Below are 19,738 nucleotides of genomic sequence, written 5' to 3'. Positions count from 1 at the left end.
TTTTTGGGGGGGCGGGGGGGTCGGTCATGGGGCCTGAACTCTGGGCCTGGGTGCTATGTCTCAGCCCTTTAGCACAAGGGCTTGAGCCACAGTTCCACTTCCAGCTTTTTCTGCTTATGTAGTTCTAAAGAATCAAACCCAGGGCCTCATGCATGCAAGGCATGCACTCTACCACAGAGCCACCTTCCCGGCCCACAAACTTCTTTTTGAGATGAGGTCTTGCTGACTTCAGCTTAGGTCTGCCTCTTGAGTAAAGGGGATGACAAGAGTGTACCACCACACGTGGCCTCACAAGTCAGTGACTTTTTTAGGCCTCATTTTCTGTTTTTGTCAAGCCAAACATATGGGTTAGACAAGGATTTTCCAAATTACTTTCTGAAGGGGGAAAAAGGTTCCATTGTATCAAAATTTGAAAACCACGGGACTGTATTATGATCTCCTTTCTACTAATAATGTTCTCTTTATCAGAGAGAGAGAGAGAGAAATTTCTTCAAAAATCTTAGAGATCTTACTTTAAGTATCTTTGCCAAGGCTACCTTTGTCCTATGGAGCAGCTTAATGGCTCCAGAGTAGTTTGGGGAAGGATCAAGGCTATGGCTCAATTGCAGGCCCAGCCTCCTGCTTGTATACTTCACATGCTGAGAGTATACAACCATTTGGTTTTTTAAAATAAGTTACCTTGGTTTAAATCATTGTGGTTTACATTCTTTCATGTTTTGACTTGCTAGTTGGAAATGACTAGCTGACTAACACCTTTAAAGACACTCTCTGCATTGACATTCCCAGAATCATTTGAGTAAGATTTATAGGCTGGAGGTGAGGCTCATTGGTAAAGCATCTTCCTGGCAGGCACAAGACCCCAGTACTGAAAACAAATGAAAAAGTCAGTAATTTTTTATTTGATTTGCCTCAAAACAATGAAATCCTTATTTAATGAGCAGTAATTTCCTTCCCAGTGACCTTTATGTTTGAATGTAAAAGGACCAATCCATGCACTTGGGTATTCTGTATTTGAAGATGCTTAAAACCTATTTCCTGCTTGTTGTATTGCATGTGAATTTGTTGGTAAAAGTGCAAGATTTTCAAAAATTATTTTGATTTGAAAATATGTTATGGTAAAACTTGTGAAAATGTTTGAGAGGAAAGTAATGTACATTTTAGTTAAACAAAAATATAGTTATGGTCTGCTGAAAACATTTGGAAATACAAATTTATTGGTTAGAATTCATATTGTGCTCCCATAAACTATCCTTACTTGTAACACAGATCTAGCCTTATTTCTAGTTCATGTTCTGAAGCTTTTTTTGAGTGAAAACTGAAGAGCTATTGGACTCTCAGCCTGACTCTACTGTCCCCCAGACCTCCAGCTTACATAGGCCAAGTAGTCCTGGCCCCGCTGAGGTTTCCAGTTTGCTTTGGGACTGCCTGTGAACCTTGGGGATCATGAGTAGTGTTCAGTGATTGCATGTGTGAGGATTGTAAACAAAGTTTGTGTTGGGCCCTAATCTGCACTGATGTAATTTTGGCTACAGTGTCAAAAGGCCAATCAGCTGAAGTAACGAAAATCTTGACTGAAAAAAAACAGATCTGCCACAATTAGCAACTGAAGTGAAATCTGTCAATGTGTCTAATACCTCCATAGTTAACTGTAGCTTGATCAGATTTCTTTGTTTGCATCGAGGATCACCAGGCAGAAAAATGTCAAGATTCTTCAGTGATTCACTCTGATTTTTTCACTATATTTAAGACTTTTTTCCCCCCTCTTGACTTCTGGGCTCATCCTGGCTTACTGGGTCATCTATACCAAACTCATTTGGACCTCATTCATTTGTTCTGGGCTCTAACCATTCCTGTCATGTAGTCAAGAAATGCACGGCCTTAAATGTTGATTTCAAATGTTTCTTTATAGGATTTATCTATTTCCTGCTTCAGAGGCTATTGTACATTATAAATGTTAGTTTCCTAGCAAAATCCATACTTTTGCACTATCTGATAAGTATATACTGAAGGCCCTCCAGTGCACAACCCCATTTTCTCATTTCTATAGAGGTTTTCATGAAAAATCAGTACTTAAGTCCAATATCCTAAGAAAGATGTTAAAAAGGTCAAAACAATATGTGATGAGCTGGAAACCTAATTTTGTATTTTTCTCCTGCTAATAATGATAAAATCAATAGGACTCTTCATCCCTGATTCTTTTAATGGAAAAAGAATTTTAAACCTTGTGTTCTTCAATTATATGATGAATTCATACTTGCTAGCCTTCCTTGAGAGAGGCAAGTACACATTTGGGAGGTTTACCATGCTGACTCATAATAGTATGTTGTTTTGGATTTCTATAGCAGAGTGCAGGCCCGATTAGCATTCTCTGCCTATCTCCAGCATGTGCAAATTCGCCTGACAAAAGACAATGGAGATCAGACGCTCAGTGCCAGTTGGGCTGCCAAAGAGGATGAACAGATGGTGAGACTGTTTGTTGGAACCTGAGATTTTTTCCTTTTCCTTTCCCTCCCCTTTTCCCTGCCCTCCTGTCTTTTTTTTTTTTTTTTTATTAAACAGAAGTATATTGTTCATATGAAAGGATTGTTGCATAATAAAGTTTCTAGATTTCCCTCACTTTCATGTGATATGAGGCACATCTTTGCCTGGAACTGTGTTTATTATATTGTGTAATAAGGACAACATTGATATATTTCATTCTGAAATGGAAATTGATTGCTCATTGGATAATAAGCCCTGAGCCAAACCCTGGAGAAGAACAACAACATATGGCCCTTACTCAGGCAACCTCACACTGTGTTAACTCTCTGAGGGAAGCATTGTCAGTCTCATTTTAAGATAGGGAAACAAGGACTGAGAAACATGGTCTTTTATCCCATTCTTGTTTATGGTAACACTGGAACTTGAATCCACCTGTTACAACTGTACATTATTTACTCTTTAATTCTTTGTTTTTTGTTTGTTTGTTTGTTTTTTGTTGGTCGTGGGGCTTGAACTCTGGACCTGAGCGCTGTCCCTCAGCTCTTCAGCTCAAGGCGAGCGCTCTACCACTTGAGCTACAACACTACTTCCAGTTTTCTGATAGTTTATTGGAGATAAGAGTTTCACGTACTTTCCTGCCCTGGCTGGCTTTGAACCTCGATCCTCAGATATCAGCCTCCTGAGTAGCTAGGATTACAGGCGGGAGCCATCGGTGCCCAGCTCTCTTCAGTTATTTCTGTCCTGAGTTTCTTTAGCTCTCTGAAAGTCAGAATCTTGTCATAGGCCCTTTCAGATGTACCATCTTCCAGCTGAACATATTTACTAGTTTTATTTATTTATTTATTTTTGGTCCGGTCGTGGGGCCTGAACTCTGGGCCTGGGCACTGTCCCTCAGCTCTTCAGCTCAAGGCTAGCACTCTACCACTTGAGCCACAGCGCCACTTCCGGCTTTTTTCTTTTTGCTTATGTGGGGCTGAGGAATCGAACCCAGGGCCTCGAGCATGCAAGGTAAGCGCTCTACCACTGAGCCACCTTCCCAGCCCCTATTTACTAGTTTTAATGGTATAAAGTTCTTAGAGTACTGAAATAAATAATATATAATAAATAATAAATAATATATAATAAATATATAATAATATATTATATATTATAATAAATATAATATATAATAAATAATAAATAATTTTGATTACCAGTCATTTGAACCCCAGGATTTAATATTCTGGGCTAAGATCACAGTAACAAAGTACTTCAAGCTCTTTGGAAAGGTCAAGAAAGAAACCAGTCCTTACATAGATGTTGTCATGTAAAAGGAGGGGAATCTTTAAGTCTTAGGAAAGCTATATGCTTTATCCCACTCAGGACTGTACTCTTAATTTTTAATCCTTCACATGGAAAAGGCAACTGTTTATGGCTTATAACATATTGGTTATTCTAGTAAACAACTTGTGAATTTAAAGTAGCCAGTACAACCCAAAGATAAAACGTGTGTTGTGAATAATCCTTCAGCCATCAGTGGAAAATGTTAGCTCTGCTCTTTCCAAGTAGAAAATTGAGACTGCCTTTTTGAGAGTCAGTTTGTCTGCTTTACTGTGAAGAAATAATGTTTTAATATAGCAGTTTCAACTACCCTATACTACATACAGCAGAGAAGTATGAAATGCAACCCTCTGGTTATGAGGCTGTTGCCTTTATGCTAGAGAAAATTGGCATTAAATGACAATGAACTAAAATCAAATTCAAGAAGAATAAAATGTAGCTTAAAAGAAATAACCACTGCAAGTGCTTGTTTAGAATTCACACAGAATTCCTGTGAGACTTCCTACAAAAAGATTTGGGCTTATCACTGCAAAGTATGATACTGGTTCTGTGAATTTCTTCTTGAAAATAACTCTGGAGAGCAAATCCTAACCATTGCTCAATGTTTATGGCAATATCCTTGCTTATGGGGAAGAGAGGTATAGAATTGCCCTCTCTGGTCTGGGTTACAATTAGAGATGCTTTATGTCATAATTCATAGGAGAGCCTTAGTTCCATCATTTGAAAGCACTGTTACTTGATGGGCTAGTGATGTCCTACACATCTCTCTGATGTTTTGAATAATGATTAGTATCTTCTCAGATTTTATAATCTGTCTTCATCTTAAGTGAGATGCATTCTTTTTTTTGGGGGGGGTCCGTTCGTGGGGCCTGAACTCTGGGCTGTCCCTCAGCTCTTCAGCTCAAGGCTAGCGCTCTACCACTTGAGCCACAGTGCCACTTCTGGCTTTTTTCTTTTTGCTTATGTGGTGCGGTGCTGAGGAATTGAACCCAGGGCCTCATGCATGCAAGGCAAGCACTCTACCACCTTCCCAGCCCAAGATGCATTCTTTTTTAACCTTAGTGACTTTCCACTGTACCCTCTTTGCCAACCCCAAACCTACTAGAGAAGTTTTCTTGTTCTTTATCACTAAATGCTTTAAGTTAGTAGTTTTTTCTGGTGACCTGTATTTTTCATTCCATATGCATGTCTTCATGTTTTCCTTCTCAAAGTGTCTCACAGTAGCCAGAGCCAGTGCCTTGTCTTGGTTGTGATCTTTACTAGTTCTGGTTTCTTGGAAGCCTTTGACGAACTTTTTCTGCCATAGTGTCCATACATTGTTTTCTTTTAGGTTTTTGGTTTTTTTTGTTTGTTCATTTTTTGTTGGTCATGGGGTTTGAACTCTGGGCCTAGGTGCTGTCCGTGAGCTCTGCAGCTTAAAGCAAGCACTCTACCACTTGAGCCACAGTGCCACTTCCGGTTTTCTGGTGCTTAATTTGAGATAAGAGTGTCACAGATTTTCCTGCCCAGGCTGGCTTTAAACCACGATCCTCAGATCTCAGCCTCCTGAGTAACTAGGATTACAGGCATGAGCCACCAGCGCCTGGCTCCTTACACATTTTTTTGAAGCAGAATCTCAGGATTTATTCCCGGCTGGCCTTGAACTGGGTATCTTCCTACTTTAACCTCCTAAATCCTAGTGTTGTTAGCATATACTACTACATTCACTTTTATACTTTTTTTTTTTTTTTCTTGTTTTTTTTTTTTTTTTCCATCCCCTCCCTCCCTCCCTTCCCCAAGGTTCTTTTTTTTTTTTTTTTTTTTTTTGATTGTGATTAAGTGATTACTTAATTTCCGGAAATTCACAGTATTGTGGAATAATGATGCTCATTTAAAGTCACAAGTTCATTCTAACTTTTATACTTTTTTTACCTCTAATGATTTCATGCCTCCTTGTTTAAGCTTCCACTACTTATCTTTGAATGCTGCCTCTCCTAAATTGCCTTATTAGAAGCAGTATCTTTTTTTTTTCTTTTTTTTTTTTTTATGTCCATCGTGGGGCTTGAACTCTGGGCTTGGGCACTTTCCCTGTGCTCTTCAGCTCAAGGTGAGCGCTCTTATCACTTGAGCTACAGCACCAGTTCTGGTTTTCTAGTGGTTTATTGGAAATAAGAGTCTCACAGACTTTCCTGCCTGTGCTGGCTTTGAACCATGATCCTCAGATCTCAGCCTCCTGAGTAGCTAGGATTACAGGCATGAGCCACCAGCACCCAGCAGAAGCAGTATCTTATGATAATACCATTTGTGTATGTATTATAGTTCTTTTATAACTATATTGTTATATAGTTATGTATACATATTAGAATTTGACTTTTTGATTGACTTTTTTTCTTATCCTTATGCCTGACATGATTTTTCTGGGTCCTGTTTGTCAAAATGAGTAACATACCTTGTCTCACATCTTTATTATCCAGTCCCTTATAGCTTGCCTTCTGATGTTTTGCCCAATCCTTGCTTTCTTACTCAATGGCTTTTTAACTTACAGGAGCTGGTAGTTCGTTTTCTCAAGCGAGCGTCAAGTAACCTCCAGCATTCACTGAGGATGATACTACCCAGTCGACGATTAGCACTTCTGGAACGCAGAAGAATCCTTGCTCACCAACTAGGTGACTTTATCCTTGTGTACAACAAGGTAAATTGTTTGTCTGGTAGTCTTGTGCATTAGTTTCAACACATTGTCAGAAAAAGGCTGGACCCCTCTGTTCAATTTCTATTCTCTGGTAGGTAGTACTGTCCGTTCTGTTTTGGTGTCCGTGGGGATGGTACCTCACACCTTAACCCGCTGAGCTGAAAAGTGGTTACTTCTAAGAGGCCAGTGGCCATGGTTGGTTCCTATCAAAGGCATATTCTCTTTAAGAGAATATGCTGTCTTTCATATGTGAAATGAAAGTTACCTTTGTGGACATGTATTGTTATTATAACTATAAACAATGGAGAGCTGACTATTTGAGAGTGAATGTGAATTTAATATGATTTTTAAGAGACTTTTTTCCTCTGAATTATTTTATATAGAGAGATAATTATACAATCAAGCTTAGGAAATACACTAATTAGAATTTTTGCAAAGTGTCTTAAAAAGACACTTTGTATCTCAGAATGTGTTAAATATTTGAGGGCTGCCAGGTGCCAGTGGCTCATGCCTGACTGTTGTCTTAACTGTTCAGAAGATGAGATCTGAGGGTCATGGCTTGAAGCCAGTCTAGGCAGAAAAGTCTATGAAACCTTTAATCTCCAGTTAACCCCAAAAACTGAGAAATAGAGGTATGGCTCAAGTGGAAGAACACCAGCCTTGAGCAAAAAAGTCAAGTAAGAATATGAGGCCCTGAGTTCAAGCCCCAGTACTGACACACACACAAAAAAGTATTTGAGGGAAAAAATATGGTCATTTCAGAAGGAAAAGATCAGGCATAGAAATTTAAATAGCATGAAAATGTTGTACAAAATGTTTAGTAGAATACTAAATCCATATCAACAATTTACTGCAGATCTGTTCAGACTTTTCTTACGCCTCACATAAAAATTTGTTCAATTTGGAAGCTGCTATAAGACAGTCTTCCAACCTTAATCTTTACTAATTACACAAAATACTGTCTCTGTCCCACAATACTGTTAGAGCTGCAATATAAGCACAGATGTTACTAAGGACTATAAAAAGCTTTTTTTCAATGGGCTGTGTAAGTAGAAAGTAAAACAGTGATAAAAATTTACATTTATTCTTCAGCTGTTACTTGGACCTTTCAAAACATTTCATGAAATAATGGCCAGTAGTAATATATCTAATTTATAGTTGGCCAAGTAAATGGAAGAATTAAATGTTTTTACTGTAAGGACCAATTAACCCCGGGGTAATGAAAACACGATGAACTGCGCATTTACCAGGAGTCAATTTTATCTTGTTTTTCTGTGGGCTTGGGCATTAAATAGGAAACAGAACAAATGGCTGAAAAGAAATCAAAGAAAAAATTTGAAGAAGAGGAGGAGGATGGAGTGAATGCAGAAAACTTCCAAGACTTCATCACACAAGCCAGGTAGAAGATTACTGATTAATAAAATTACTGATTAATAAAAAGATCTTACTCTGTCTTCCTTTCTGCTTACTGAATGCCCCACATTTCCCTGTTTTTGACACTTGGATATGAATGAAATCATTTTCAGAAGGAGGGAAAGTTTTATAGGCTTGGCCTGTCCATATCTCAGCTAGTAATGTTGCTGTTGTCATGGCTTCAGTTATCAAAACACTGCTGCTGGGTGTCTGGGCTGTCATTCTAGACAGTTGTCAAAGTATACAACCCTTGAAGTACTTAGGGAACTTTTGGAAATTTGAGGCTAGAGGTTTCTAGTGTTTATTGAATTTATCCTTGATCTACTGAGGCTGTAGAGATGACCAAATTTTGCCTAGGTTGAGGAACTGGCAATCTCTTAACACTGTGAGGGTCACACCTAATTTATATAATAAAGTCCTTCATGCTTAGGGGTTAATCTTGAGGAATTGATAATCTCAGTGTTCAACTCTATCTTCATACAAGTCAACCAGGACATTTTATTCATTAAAATGGTATTTCCAAAGGAAGAGATGACAAAAGACAATTTTAAGTTTTTGTAAAATCTCATACTAGAGGTCCTTTTTATAAGAAGAGTTGTGCAAAATCAGTAAGATAAAACAATGGATAAGGCTACTGTAAACCCTAGTAAATAGGCTTCCATCATCAAAGTCATAATGAAAAGAGTAGGACATTAGCTCTCCATTATTTGTGAACTTAGGTACCAACAGAGCATGGTGTATAATGCCTTGTATAGATGCTACAGTCACCCCCTCATGTACTTAACCCACAGCAGATTTATCATTTTTTAGGAGTTATGTAATAGTTTAATAACATTTCATTGACATTCTCAGGAGTTGGGTAATATGATTGATACAGCAGGTATACAAACAAAGCAAGAAGCAGTTTCTCACTTCAGCATTAGAAAAATAAAAAAGAAATAAGGTAGAATACATGCAGAAAATTACTTTGCTTTTAAAGCTAAAGATTAATTTCTGATTCCTCCTTAGGGACCTTCAAAAATTCCTAAAAGACTAAAGAGGAAAACCTCCAGACTTTAAAAAAAGTGATGTATATTTATTTCACCAGCACACCTAACTAGATACTAGACATTAACCATATACATATATATACATATATATATATAAACATATATATGTTAACTTATATAGATTGCAGATAAAATACATTAGATGATATTTACTAATGCTTGTGTATCAAGTGTTGATGACTGAGAAGTGTGAAGTAGTGTCAGCTCCTCCTTTTAATTAGGGAGTTTGCAGATACCTCTATCAAGCCTGGTAGACTCAAATATCTGCAGGAGCCAGGAAGGAAGATGTAATGATGACATAGACAGAAGAAAAGACATCTAGAGAGCCACTTGTATTTGACCAACTTTTATCTATTGCCTTTCTGAGACAGGCCAACTAAAACACACTGACAGGGAGGAGTAGCTTCCTATTGTGGCACTTAACTGTTTTTGAGACTCAATAAAAAGGAAAAGACAATCAGAAGTAGCTGAACATGTTAGAAAATCTATGCAAGTTACATTCATTGAGAATTTCCTTAGGTTCTCATTTCATTCCTTGGACTTTCTATTTTATGAATGTTCATAAATAGCATGTAATCTCAGTAATTTCAAGTTATTTTAGAGATGATCTAGGTCAGTCTGCTACATTGTGTTCAGGAACTCTGCTGTGCTCACACCACTAAGACACCTTATTTCTGACATAGCCCATTAAAATGACAAATGGCTCCTCTAGTGAAGAGACTTCAATTATTTAGAAATGGAATGGACACTGGAAAAAGACATAAATATTGCAGACTGCTGTAGGTTACTGTAGGGCCTTTTTGCCTATTCGTGTATGAATGTATATATAAATTTATATATGTATGAATTTATGTATATATATTCATAAATTCATAAGTACAGGTCCTATAGAAACAGGTTGCTCATTGTGTTTGGCTCTCAATCTGTGGTTTGCACTCCTGACCAAAAGTATAGCTGTGTAGTAGAACTTCTGTGGGTGACTTAGTGCTTGAAATTTGGCTAGAATAACTCAAGAAGAGAGTCTACTTTTATTTAACTTTAAGTAGTCCTATATGACTAATGTCTGCCATACTAGACAGTGCATATCTCCATGAGGATTTTCATTCTTTAGATTATTTTCATCTATATTTTACTTTTGGCCATGTACTAATGATGAATTTTCAGCTTATGCTTTTCATTTTTCCTTTCTTCTGATTACTGTGTTTCCATAATAAAATCTGGTAGAAAGATTTTCCAGAACAACTTTCCCTGCTGACAATGCCTTTTCTCTTCGTTTCAGTGAGGCTGAACTGGAAGAGGTGTTAACTTTTTATACCCAAAAAAACAAATCTGCAAGTGTCTTCCTGGGGACTCACTCTAAAAGTTCTAAGAACCGAAATAGTTATTCTGATAGTGGGGCAAAAGGTGGTAAGTATGCCAGTTAATTAATGGAAAATAAGAACAGTACCCTGGGTTTGGTTCCCATCGTGGGAAGGAAGGAAGGAATGAAATTGGAAAAAAAAAAAAAAAGTGAAGCTAGGGCATGGTAGCTCACACTTCTAATCTCAACTACTTATTTGAGATCTGGGAATGGAGATTTGGAGCTGGCTAGGCAGACAAATCTAGGAGACTCTTAACTCCAAATAACCAACAGAAAGCTGGAAGGAGAGGTGTGGCTCAAGTGGTAGTGTCAGCCATGAGCTAAAAAACTTACCAAGTGAGAGCTTGAAGCTCTTGAGTTCAAACCTCAGGGGAAAAAAGTAAAGGTAGGCTATGCAGGCAAGAGTTAATGATATGTTGACTAAGTCTCTAAAGTGGCTAAACTTTGCAGCACAGGGCTAGGGCAAGGAGATGGAAAGGGGAGCAGTAATTTTTGTCCTAAGAATCAAGAGATCTAGTGGGTTTTTTCCCCATGATCATTAATAGCAGAACACTTTTTAGGAAAAGCTAGTGTTTAGTCAATACTTGTTAATAATTAATGGTTAGAGAACTCTTAACTATCTTCTGGACATGATCTTATTTTTATTCTAAAAATTATATAGAGTGGGCATTATTTTGAAACTTCTTTACATAGGACAAAATGTGAAGGAACCAAGTAACTTATTCAGGCCATTCTTTATCACACAAGGATGAATTTTGATTCCCTATTCAGTCTTTCTGAAGCAAGCTGTGCTCTTACCATCCATTCTTTCACCTCTTACCTTTGTCCAGTCGGATTCCTCATGTCAATGGCATTGTGGGTGGAACTTTAGTTCTGTAGGGCTGTGATCTTAGTGGGATGACTTGACATTCCTGGTTCCAGGTTTCACAAGTCATTGTAACAAGCCAAGAATGTCATGTTGTACACCCTCCTCTCCCCCTGCCACTGAGGAACTCTGTGACTACAGATTTGGAAATTGAATCTAGATACAACTGTCTAGATTGTGATTCAAAAAAGAGAACACCAGTGGTGGTGTTCTGAACAAAACTTCAGTCAGGTATAGGTGGCTCATTTCTATAATCCTTGCTACCTGAGAGGTCAAAATCTGGAAGATCTCAGTTCAAAACCAACTTTTCTCTCAAAAGTCTGAGAGACTCCATCTCCAGCTAACCAACAAAAGGCTAGGTTGGCAGCATGGTTTATGTGGTAGGGCACTGACCATGAGCAAGCAAGCGAAGGGAGTCCAAGGCCTGGAGTTCAAGCCATGGTACTGACTAAAGAAAAAAGAGAAAGAAACTTCTTTGCTTTGAATGTAAAGTTCATTTAAAACCTCAATTGAAGTATGTGAAAGGCATAGGTAATAGGCAGAATAATTTTGTAAGTATTTTAAGTTCTGAATTTGAAAATGGGGACTTCATCCCTTCTCGCAAGGCTAGTATTAACTAGAAATACTGTCGCCAATAATATTGGTTAAGATGTGGAGTACATTTTCACCCCCCCAAAAAATTGTTTTGTATTGTGTTGAAATACTGGGGATTGAATCCAGGACCTAACATGCTATACAAGCTTTCTGTCACAGCGCTATACTTCTAGCACAGTGTTTAACAGATGATTTTGTTTGTAGGCAAATCTGTAAGAGCCCACTTAACTAACTGTATAATTGAATTAATATATCCCTAGCAGTCCTTCTGAGTCCAGTCCCTCAGAGCCTTTCTAGCTTTAGATTCACTGATTTTCTTATTCCTTCTATAAACTTTTACTAAGCCCTTATTATGATTGGACACTTTGATAGTTACTGATAGTACAATTACTTGAGCCACCTTGACTTTATAAACTTTATTGCCCAATAAATGGAGTTGGGTTAATGACTACAAGAAGACTGACAGCAGCTCTGAAAAGCTCCTCTTATCGTCTTGAGGAAAGGAGGTTGAGGCTTACAGTGAGGCTTGGGGTAGAAAAAAATATGCTCACCTCCCCACACTGGGGCAGTCTGTTCATGTAGGCATTCCTACATAACCTCTTCCTCAGCAGTTAATAGAGAAGTCCCAAACAATATGTACCATTTCTACAGATGGATCATTTGAAATTCTAGGGTTCCTGTATATAAGGTCTATTTTTATAAGGTCTATTGTGGTCTATACCTATTAAGAAAACCTAGCAGGACAGAATGAAGACCTCAATCAAGGAAACAGCATTTAATAATGTGATATCTGGACTTACACCAAACATGAACAAACAAGTATGGTAACAATATTGCCATTGCTGGTGGCAAAGGTGATGGAGAGACCAGAATGAAAAATAATTGTAAAATTACTTCTAGGGTGTTGTTTTTGTTTTGTTTGGTGGTAATGCAGTTTGAACTCCGGACCTCATACTTGCTAGGCAGGTGATCTATGCTTGAGCTATGCTGCCAGCTTTTGTTTTTTCCAGACTGAGGCTCACTTTTTGCCCAGGTCAGGTTAGAGCATGTGGCTAGAATGACATGGATGTGCTACCAGCTTTTTATTGGTAAAGTTTTTGCCCAAGCTAGAAATCTCAAGGAGCTAGAACTGCAGGCATGAGCCACTACATTTGGCTTTCTCTTAAGTTTTTGTATGAACATTATTTTTAACAAGGATTTTGGAATAATCCCCAGGTATATGACTAGCTTTGGCTGTACTGTTTCAAAATCCTATAGTGGAGAAAACCACATAACAGTGTAAAGTTACTAGAATGATTTTATTAGTGACTATATTGATGAATCTATCTCAAGTGAAACTGAGGCATAGCCTTAAGTTATAGAGACAAGAGCCATTGTGTAGTATTTAAGTATCATGCTAACAAGTAGAGAGAGACTTTTTTTTATGTGTATGTGTGTATGTGTTGCATGGTAGCTCCACTGCTCCATACATGTTACGACTTCTTGGCTCTATTGAGAACCACCAACCAACTTGATCTCATATCCCAGTGTAATTTAGCTTAGTTACATGGAGGTGGGTTGGGAAAAGCTGGGAATCATTTAGTCAGCAGAGCTATTGCTGTGGCCATCCTTGGAAGAGTATGGTGTATATGCAGTGTTTTCTAGCACTGACTTAATACTCATAATTTTGTAAACATAATTAGGTGTGCTTTTCATTAGTAAGAGAGTCTAAATTCAGTGTTTTTTATTTCGTATTTCAGATCACCCTGAGACAACACAAGAAGTGAAAATAAAGCAGCCCAAACAGCAACAGGTCACAGAGATTCACTCTGATAAATTATCTCGTGAGTGTTTCAAACCTATATAGATCTGCTACTCTCTAATCTTTAAAAGAAAAAGACCATCAGTCATACAGTATTAAGTATTTCTGAAAAGCATGGAACATTACCCAAAGAAGTTTCTTCCTTTTTTTCTTCCTTTTCCCATAGAATTTCCTCTTAACTATTGATAACTTATTTTTCTTCCAAAGATTTTTTTTCATTTAGAAATTCTGAGTACTTTCTTTTTTTCCTAGAAGGGTGAAAAGGAGAGGGAGAGGCGTTAGCTGTTGCTTGCAGAAACTTTGTAAAGCTTGCCTGCTCTGATTTGTGGAGGTATTCCCAATTTCAGCTCTTAGAACCGACTAAAAATAAACTTTCTGTTGCCAGGTCATCTCTGGTAGGCAAAATTCATTAAGTTCATGATGAGTATAAATTGTAGTCTGTATTCTTCATGATTTCTGTTTCATGTTAACATTATTTTGATGTTCTAAAAATGTTTATGTTTTGTAGAGATTATATGTCCGTTTTTTCTAAAATGATCTGTTTTTGTTTTGTTTTTTGTTTTAATAGGATTTACCACTTCAGCAGGAAAAGAGGCTAAATTAGTCTATACCAATTGTTCCTCTGCTTCTTTCTCTGGTCCTGCTACTACTCTTCTGCAGAAACTTCCCAGCACCCATTTGTCATCTGTGAAAAACTCTGCCCTCTCACCAGGGCCTGTCCACTTTTCTTTGTCTCAGATTCCTTCAGCTATCCTCAGCATGCCTCACCAGCCAACAGTTTTACTGAACCCAGTCCCTGACAGTGCTTCTTTCTCCATACATCCTGGGACAGAGAACCTACCAAGCCCCGCTGGCCTGCCACGCTGTCGATCAGGCAGTTACACCTCTGGCCCCTTTTCCTCTTTCCAAAGTGCTGCACAAATCTATAGCCAGAAACTGTCTCGTTCCTCTTCAGCAAAGGCAGGTGAGTGAGAAAATGAAAGGCAGGCTGCAATGCCAGTTCCTTCCTAGCCAAATGAAAAAAAGAATGCCCTCTTCCCCTTGCCTTTTCTTTTAAGAGGTAAAGGGACCCATGCTGCATTGCTCTGCTGGGATTAAAGAAGGACCTTGCATTTTGTCCACTGGCATTCACTCATTGATTCAGAGTGAAATAGAGCTTCATTTAGGTACTGAAGAGAAAGAGATGGATAAAACAAGTCATCTAGTATCTTTAGTCAGAAGAGTTCCCATTTCAGATAACCACAGTCCTGCAAATGTGCTAGAGGCATTCTTTATTTTTGACACCAGAAAATTAGTCTGGTTTTACTTTTCAGTGAATTTAAAATAAAGAACGATCTGAATAAGTACCCAGAGAATTTTTTTATTTAAAAAAAATTTGTCAGTCATGGGGCTTGAACTGAGGTTCTGGGCTCTATCCCTGAGCTCTTGTTGCTCAAAGTTACCACTCTACCACTTTGAGCCACAACTCCACTTCCAGTTTTTTTTGAGTGGTTAATTAGAGATAAGAGTCTCATGGGACTTTTCTGCCCCTGTTGGCTTTTAATGGCAACTTAGATCTGGGCCTTCTCTGAGTAGCTAGGATTATAGACATGAGCCACTGGCACCTAGCCCAGAGAATTCTTAAATAGAGTATTTAATTTTAAATGAAATAGAATCATATTACCAGTCAGGTCCATCCTTTTTTTTTTTTTTTTATGCTGAGGATGGAGTCCAGAACCTCATATGTGCTAGTCAATTGCTCTGCCACTGAGCTATGCTCCCAGCCCATTTTAAATGAGCAGTTTTGTTGAGATATAACCCATATTCATAAATTTTTCCCTTTTAAAGTATAAAGTTCAGTGGCTTTTAGTTTATTCAGAATTGTACAAACAACACCATTATCTGATTTTAGAACATCTTCATTATCTTTGAAAGAAACCTCCTATCTGTTAGCAGCCACTATTTCCTCCTTCTACCAGACCCTGGAAACCACTTGCTTTCTATTTCTATAGATTTGTCTACTCTGGAAATTTCATATAAGTAGAATTGTGACATAGATGGGCTTGGTAACTTCCTTCTTTCACTTAGAATAATGTTTTCAAAGCTCTTCATATATACTATACTTTGATCTTTTTATGGCTGAATAATATTTTGCTGTAGGGATATACCACATATTTTATCTGCTGGTCAGTTGAGGGACATTTTTATGTCGTTTTTGTCCATTTACAATGGACAAAATATAATGCCACTATAAAAAGTCATACACAGTTTTTGTGTGGACATATGTTTGTATCTTTTTGGGTGTATAGTGAAGTTTCTAGGTCATAATAAGTTGGTAGAATTAACAAACTTTCCAAAGTGGCTGCACTGCTTTATCATCAATGGTGTGTTTCAGTTTCTCTATATCCTTGTTAATGTTTATTGCATTTTTTATCCTGAAGTATATGAAATATGCATGTGCACGCACCTGTGTGTGTGACAGAGAGAGTGAGTGTGTGTTGTGTGTGTGTGTGTGTGTGTGTGTGTGTGTGTGTATGTGTGTATGGCATTGTCTTAGTGGCTGATGATGTTGAACATCTTTTCATGTGTTTTTTGGCTGTTCATTGTCTACTTTGGAGAAATGTCTACTCAAATTCTTTACCCACTTTTAAATCAGAATGTCTTATTGTTGAGTTTATATATATATATATATATATATATATATATATATATATATATACATACATACATATATTCTATATACAAATCCCTTGTCAGATAATTGACTTAGTAACATTTTCTCTCAGTCTATTGATTGTCTTTTTGCTTTCTTGAAGTATGGCAATTTTTAGTTTTGATTAAGTGCAGTTTGTCTATTTTTTTTCTCTTGTTACTTGTGTTTTTGGTTTCCTTTCTGAAAAAGCATTATCTAACTTTAGTCACAAAGATTTCTTTGTACATTTCTTAATTTAGGTCTTCTATCTATTTTCAGTTAATTTTTATATGTGGTATGATGTAGAAGTCCAACCTCATTCTTTTGTGTGTGGATTTTCAACTGTTAAGATGCCATTTGTTCAAGAGACTATTATTTCTCCATTGGATTGTCTTTTGCTCTTGTTGAAAAAACACTTAACCATCCATGTAAAGGTTTATTTCTGGAATATCACTTTAATTCTCATTGCTGTATATGTCCTAAGCCAGTACCATGTTATGACACTGATACTGTAGCATTATGACAAGTTGTAAAATCACCAAGGATGATACTTACTTCCTCCTCAGGATTACTTAGATTGCTCTGAATTTTATGTCTTACAATCAGAATTATAGGAACAGTTTGTCCATATCTGTAAAGAAAGAAAAGGGGGGAAAGGCAGATGGGACTTTGATAAGAAGTATAATCAGTCTGCAGAACATTTGGAAGAGTATCTTAACATTAATCGTTTTTAAACACTTTAGTAATAAGCATGTTAAGGTGAGTTAACGCTAAGTTATGCCTTCTGAATAGCAAATCTGTATTGGTTAACTAATACCTGATTGCAAATGAATATTATAACATGCAGCTTGGATCAGAGATTTTAAGTGGTCTTCTCTTATTAAAGTCATAAATAAGAATGTATTCATCTATGCGCCAATTCCAGGTGACTATTGTTCTGTGATTATATTGTCTAAAGTCAAAAATAGTAATAATCAGTCATGTTCTGGTCTGAATTTTTCTTTTGAGAATTTTCTCACTTGAGAAATTCTGTTTAGTGTCCCTAGTACACTATGTTATTATGAAAACTTTCAGTACTTTATTTTTCACCCTTTTCAAGACAAGACTAGGGAATAAAAAAATAGCCAGTTTAATATGAAAATGTGAATGTGTGATCTTTAGTGTGTTTGCATAAGCTAACTTTAAATGAATCTAAGAAGTTTTCTGAAAAAAAATATTTCTAATCTATTGAAATAAATCACTTAAAATTTAAAAAAAAATTAAAAAAAATAGCCAGTTTAAAATTATTTCCTATCTTCTATAATTTCTTCTTTGGCTGGTGATTATTTACAAGTATATTGTTTAATTTACATGTATTTGAGGCTCTCTACTTTTTGTAACTGACTCTCAGTATATTTCTACTGGGATCAGACAACATATTCTGTATATTCTGATTGGATTAAATGTATAGTATTTAGCACATAATAGCAACAATACATAGTAGCACCAATAGCCTATGAATGATTGCAGCTTCAGTTTTTACTGTGATGACTGAATAGTTCTAGAATGGGTTTAAGGTATTACTTAACAATGGGGTTTTTGAAATTTTAATATACAGTATCAAAATCCAGTGGTTCTCACTAAAAGAATAATGTAAATTTTAAACCAATAGGGAGGACAATGAGGAGAAAAGCTACTCGCAAACATAAAAGTATAGATAGCTAGAATAGGAAAAATAAAAGAGAAATTTAAGACAAGCCCAGTCTACTAATGTATTAGTCTGAAGTTTTCAAAATACAACCAACTGCTGTTCACTAGAAGCACACTTTAGAATCAGGATACAGAATAGGTACAATCATAAAGAAATGCCAGCTCAATGCCAACTGGTAAAAAGGTGGCTATACTAACACATGCTAAAATCAAGTTTCAGATAGAAAACTTTCTTATAGACAAAAAGAGCAAGCAACTACATAATGACAGAAGGTTTACTATAGCAGAAAGATGAAACAGTTTTGAAAGTATTTTCACTTAATAAAATAATATTCATATATTTACAGGTTGAACACCTAATCTGAAAATCCATATGGGAAAGGCTTCAAATTCTGAAACTTTCTGAGTACCACCCTTATACCAAATCTGGCCTCACAGGATGAGTCATACTCAAATGTAGATATACTAAAAATAATTGTGTAGGATTACCTGTAGGCTATAAAAGGTATTAGGTATATATAAAACCTAATTGATTATCAGATTTAGACGTGGAACCAAGTGCCAAGATATCTCATTACATACATTAAGCATTACTTAATCATGAGGAAATATTCTGAGAAATACATTATTAGGTGATTTCATCATCTAGGAAAACTATAGTGTCTGCTCATGCAAACCTACAGAGTATCCATAAAACACCTAGTAAGTACAATATATATGCATGACTGTTGCCAGTGAACTTACTTTGAAAGAGTACATTCTAAAATAATGATAAAAAGTACACTATAGTAAATACTAAGACCAGTAACAGTAATTTATCATCAAATATTGCTATTGTATGCCCTATACTTTAATACAGCTGTCACCACAGTAGGTTTATTTCAACCAACACCAGCACAAACATGGGATTAATGTGTTGTTCTATAACATAATGAGGGCTATAGTGTCACTAAGACATGGAGATTTTGCAGTTCTGTTGTAATTCTCTGGGACAGTCATGACTGTAAATCTGAAAGTATCCTGAATCCAAAACACTTCTGGCCCCAAGCATTTTGAATAAGAAATACTTAGCCTGTGACACAGAAACTCATAGAAGTACATGAGTAATCTGCAGAAACACTGTCTTAGTGGAAACTTTTTTTTTTTTTTTTTTTTGCTTATGTGGTGCTGAGGAATCGAACCCAGGGCCTCAGGCATGCAAGGCAAGCGCTCTACCACTGAGCCACCTCCCCAGCCCTTAGTGGAAACTTTCTACATAATTCTGTTAATTATAAGTATAATAAAGGGGCTTTCTTTTTGAGATACAGTTGTATTGCATAGCTCATGCTGACCTTGAACTCAAAATCTTCCAAAATTCTCCTTTTTCACATGTATGCTGGTCCATGCCTGGCAAATTTTTTTTAAAGTAGAAATGCTAAATAGAAGGTGAGCAGTCTAGGCATAGTAACACACACCTGCTTATGATCCCTGTACTCAAGAGGTTGAAGCAGGAGGATTGTTCCCTTTAGCCAGACTAGGCTGAATTATGAAACCTTTTATTCATAGAAGAAGAGACAATATGATAAAACAATATGATATGTGTGTGCTGATCATGTATAGAACCATCCTCCCAGGAAAAACAAAATACTCTCTTAAGCCCACATGATATGTAGGATATAACTAAAAAATTAGGCATGTACTACATTACAAAATAAAATCTAATGAAATGCTTTGTGCCACACAGCATTGTTCTTTGTCCATACTGCAAATTGAGTTGCAGGCAATGACAGGTATTTAATACATCTCAGTATATTTCAAAAAGAAGAGTGAAAGAAGAAATCATAATGG

The 19,738-nt window shown here is 36.8% G+C and overlaps 1 protein-coding gene across 22 annotated transcripts in view; it reads left to right on the top strand.

Moving 5' to 3' along the window:
* Ttll5 (tubulin tyrosine ligase like 5) overlaps positions 1–19,738 on the top strand; it is a 242,939-nt gene that overhangs the window by 102,569 nt on the left and 120,632 nt on the right. For 20 of the 22 annotated variants that reach the window (XM_070029485.1, XM_070029462.1, XM_070029431.1 and 17 more), the window contains 6 exons: positions 2,343–2,463; positions 6,326–6,472; positions 7,765–7,868; positions 10,211–10,338; positions 13,490–13,573; positions 14,120–14,515. In XM_070029485.1, the coding sequence (XP_069885586.1) occupies positions 2,343–2,463; positions 6,326–6,472; positions 7,765–7,868; positions 10,211–10,338; positions 13,490–13,573; positions 14,120–14,515 (980 nt within the window). The remainder of the gene's footprint in view (positions 1–2,342; positions 2,464–6,325; positions 6,473–7,764; positions 7,869–10,210; positions 10,339–13,489; positions 13,574–14,119; positions 14,516–19,738) is intronic. The other 2 variants (XM_070029504.1, XM_070029495.1) reach the window with 1 other exon arrangement.

The sequence above is a fragment of the Dipodomys merriami genome, unplaced genomic scaffold (genome assembly GCF_024711535.1).
Source record: "Dipodomys merriami isolate MVZ:Mamm:240054 unplaced genomic scaffold, mDipMer1.0.p SCAF_1, whole genome shotgun sequence".
In the NCBI taxonomy this organism is placed as follows: Eukaryota; Metazoa; Chordata; class Mammalia; order Rodentia; family Heteromyidae; genus Dipodomys; species Dipodomys merriami.
This window is presented reverse-complemented; position numbering and strand designations above follow the sequence as displayed.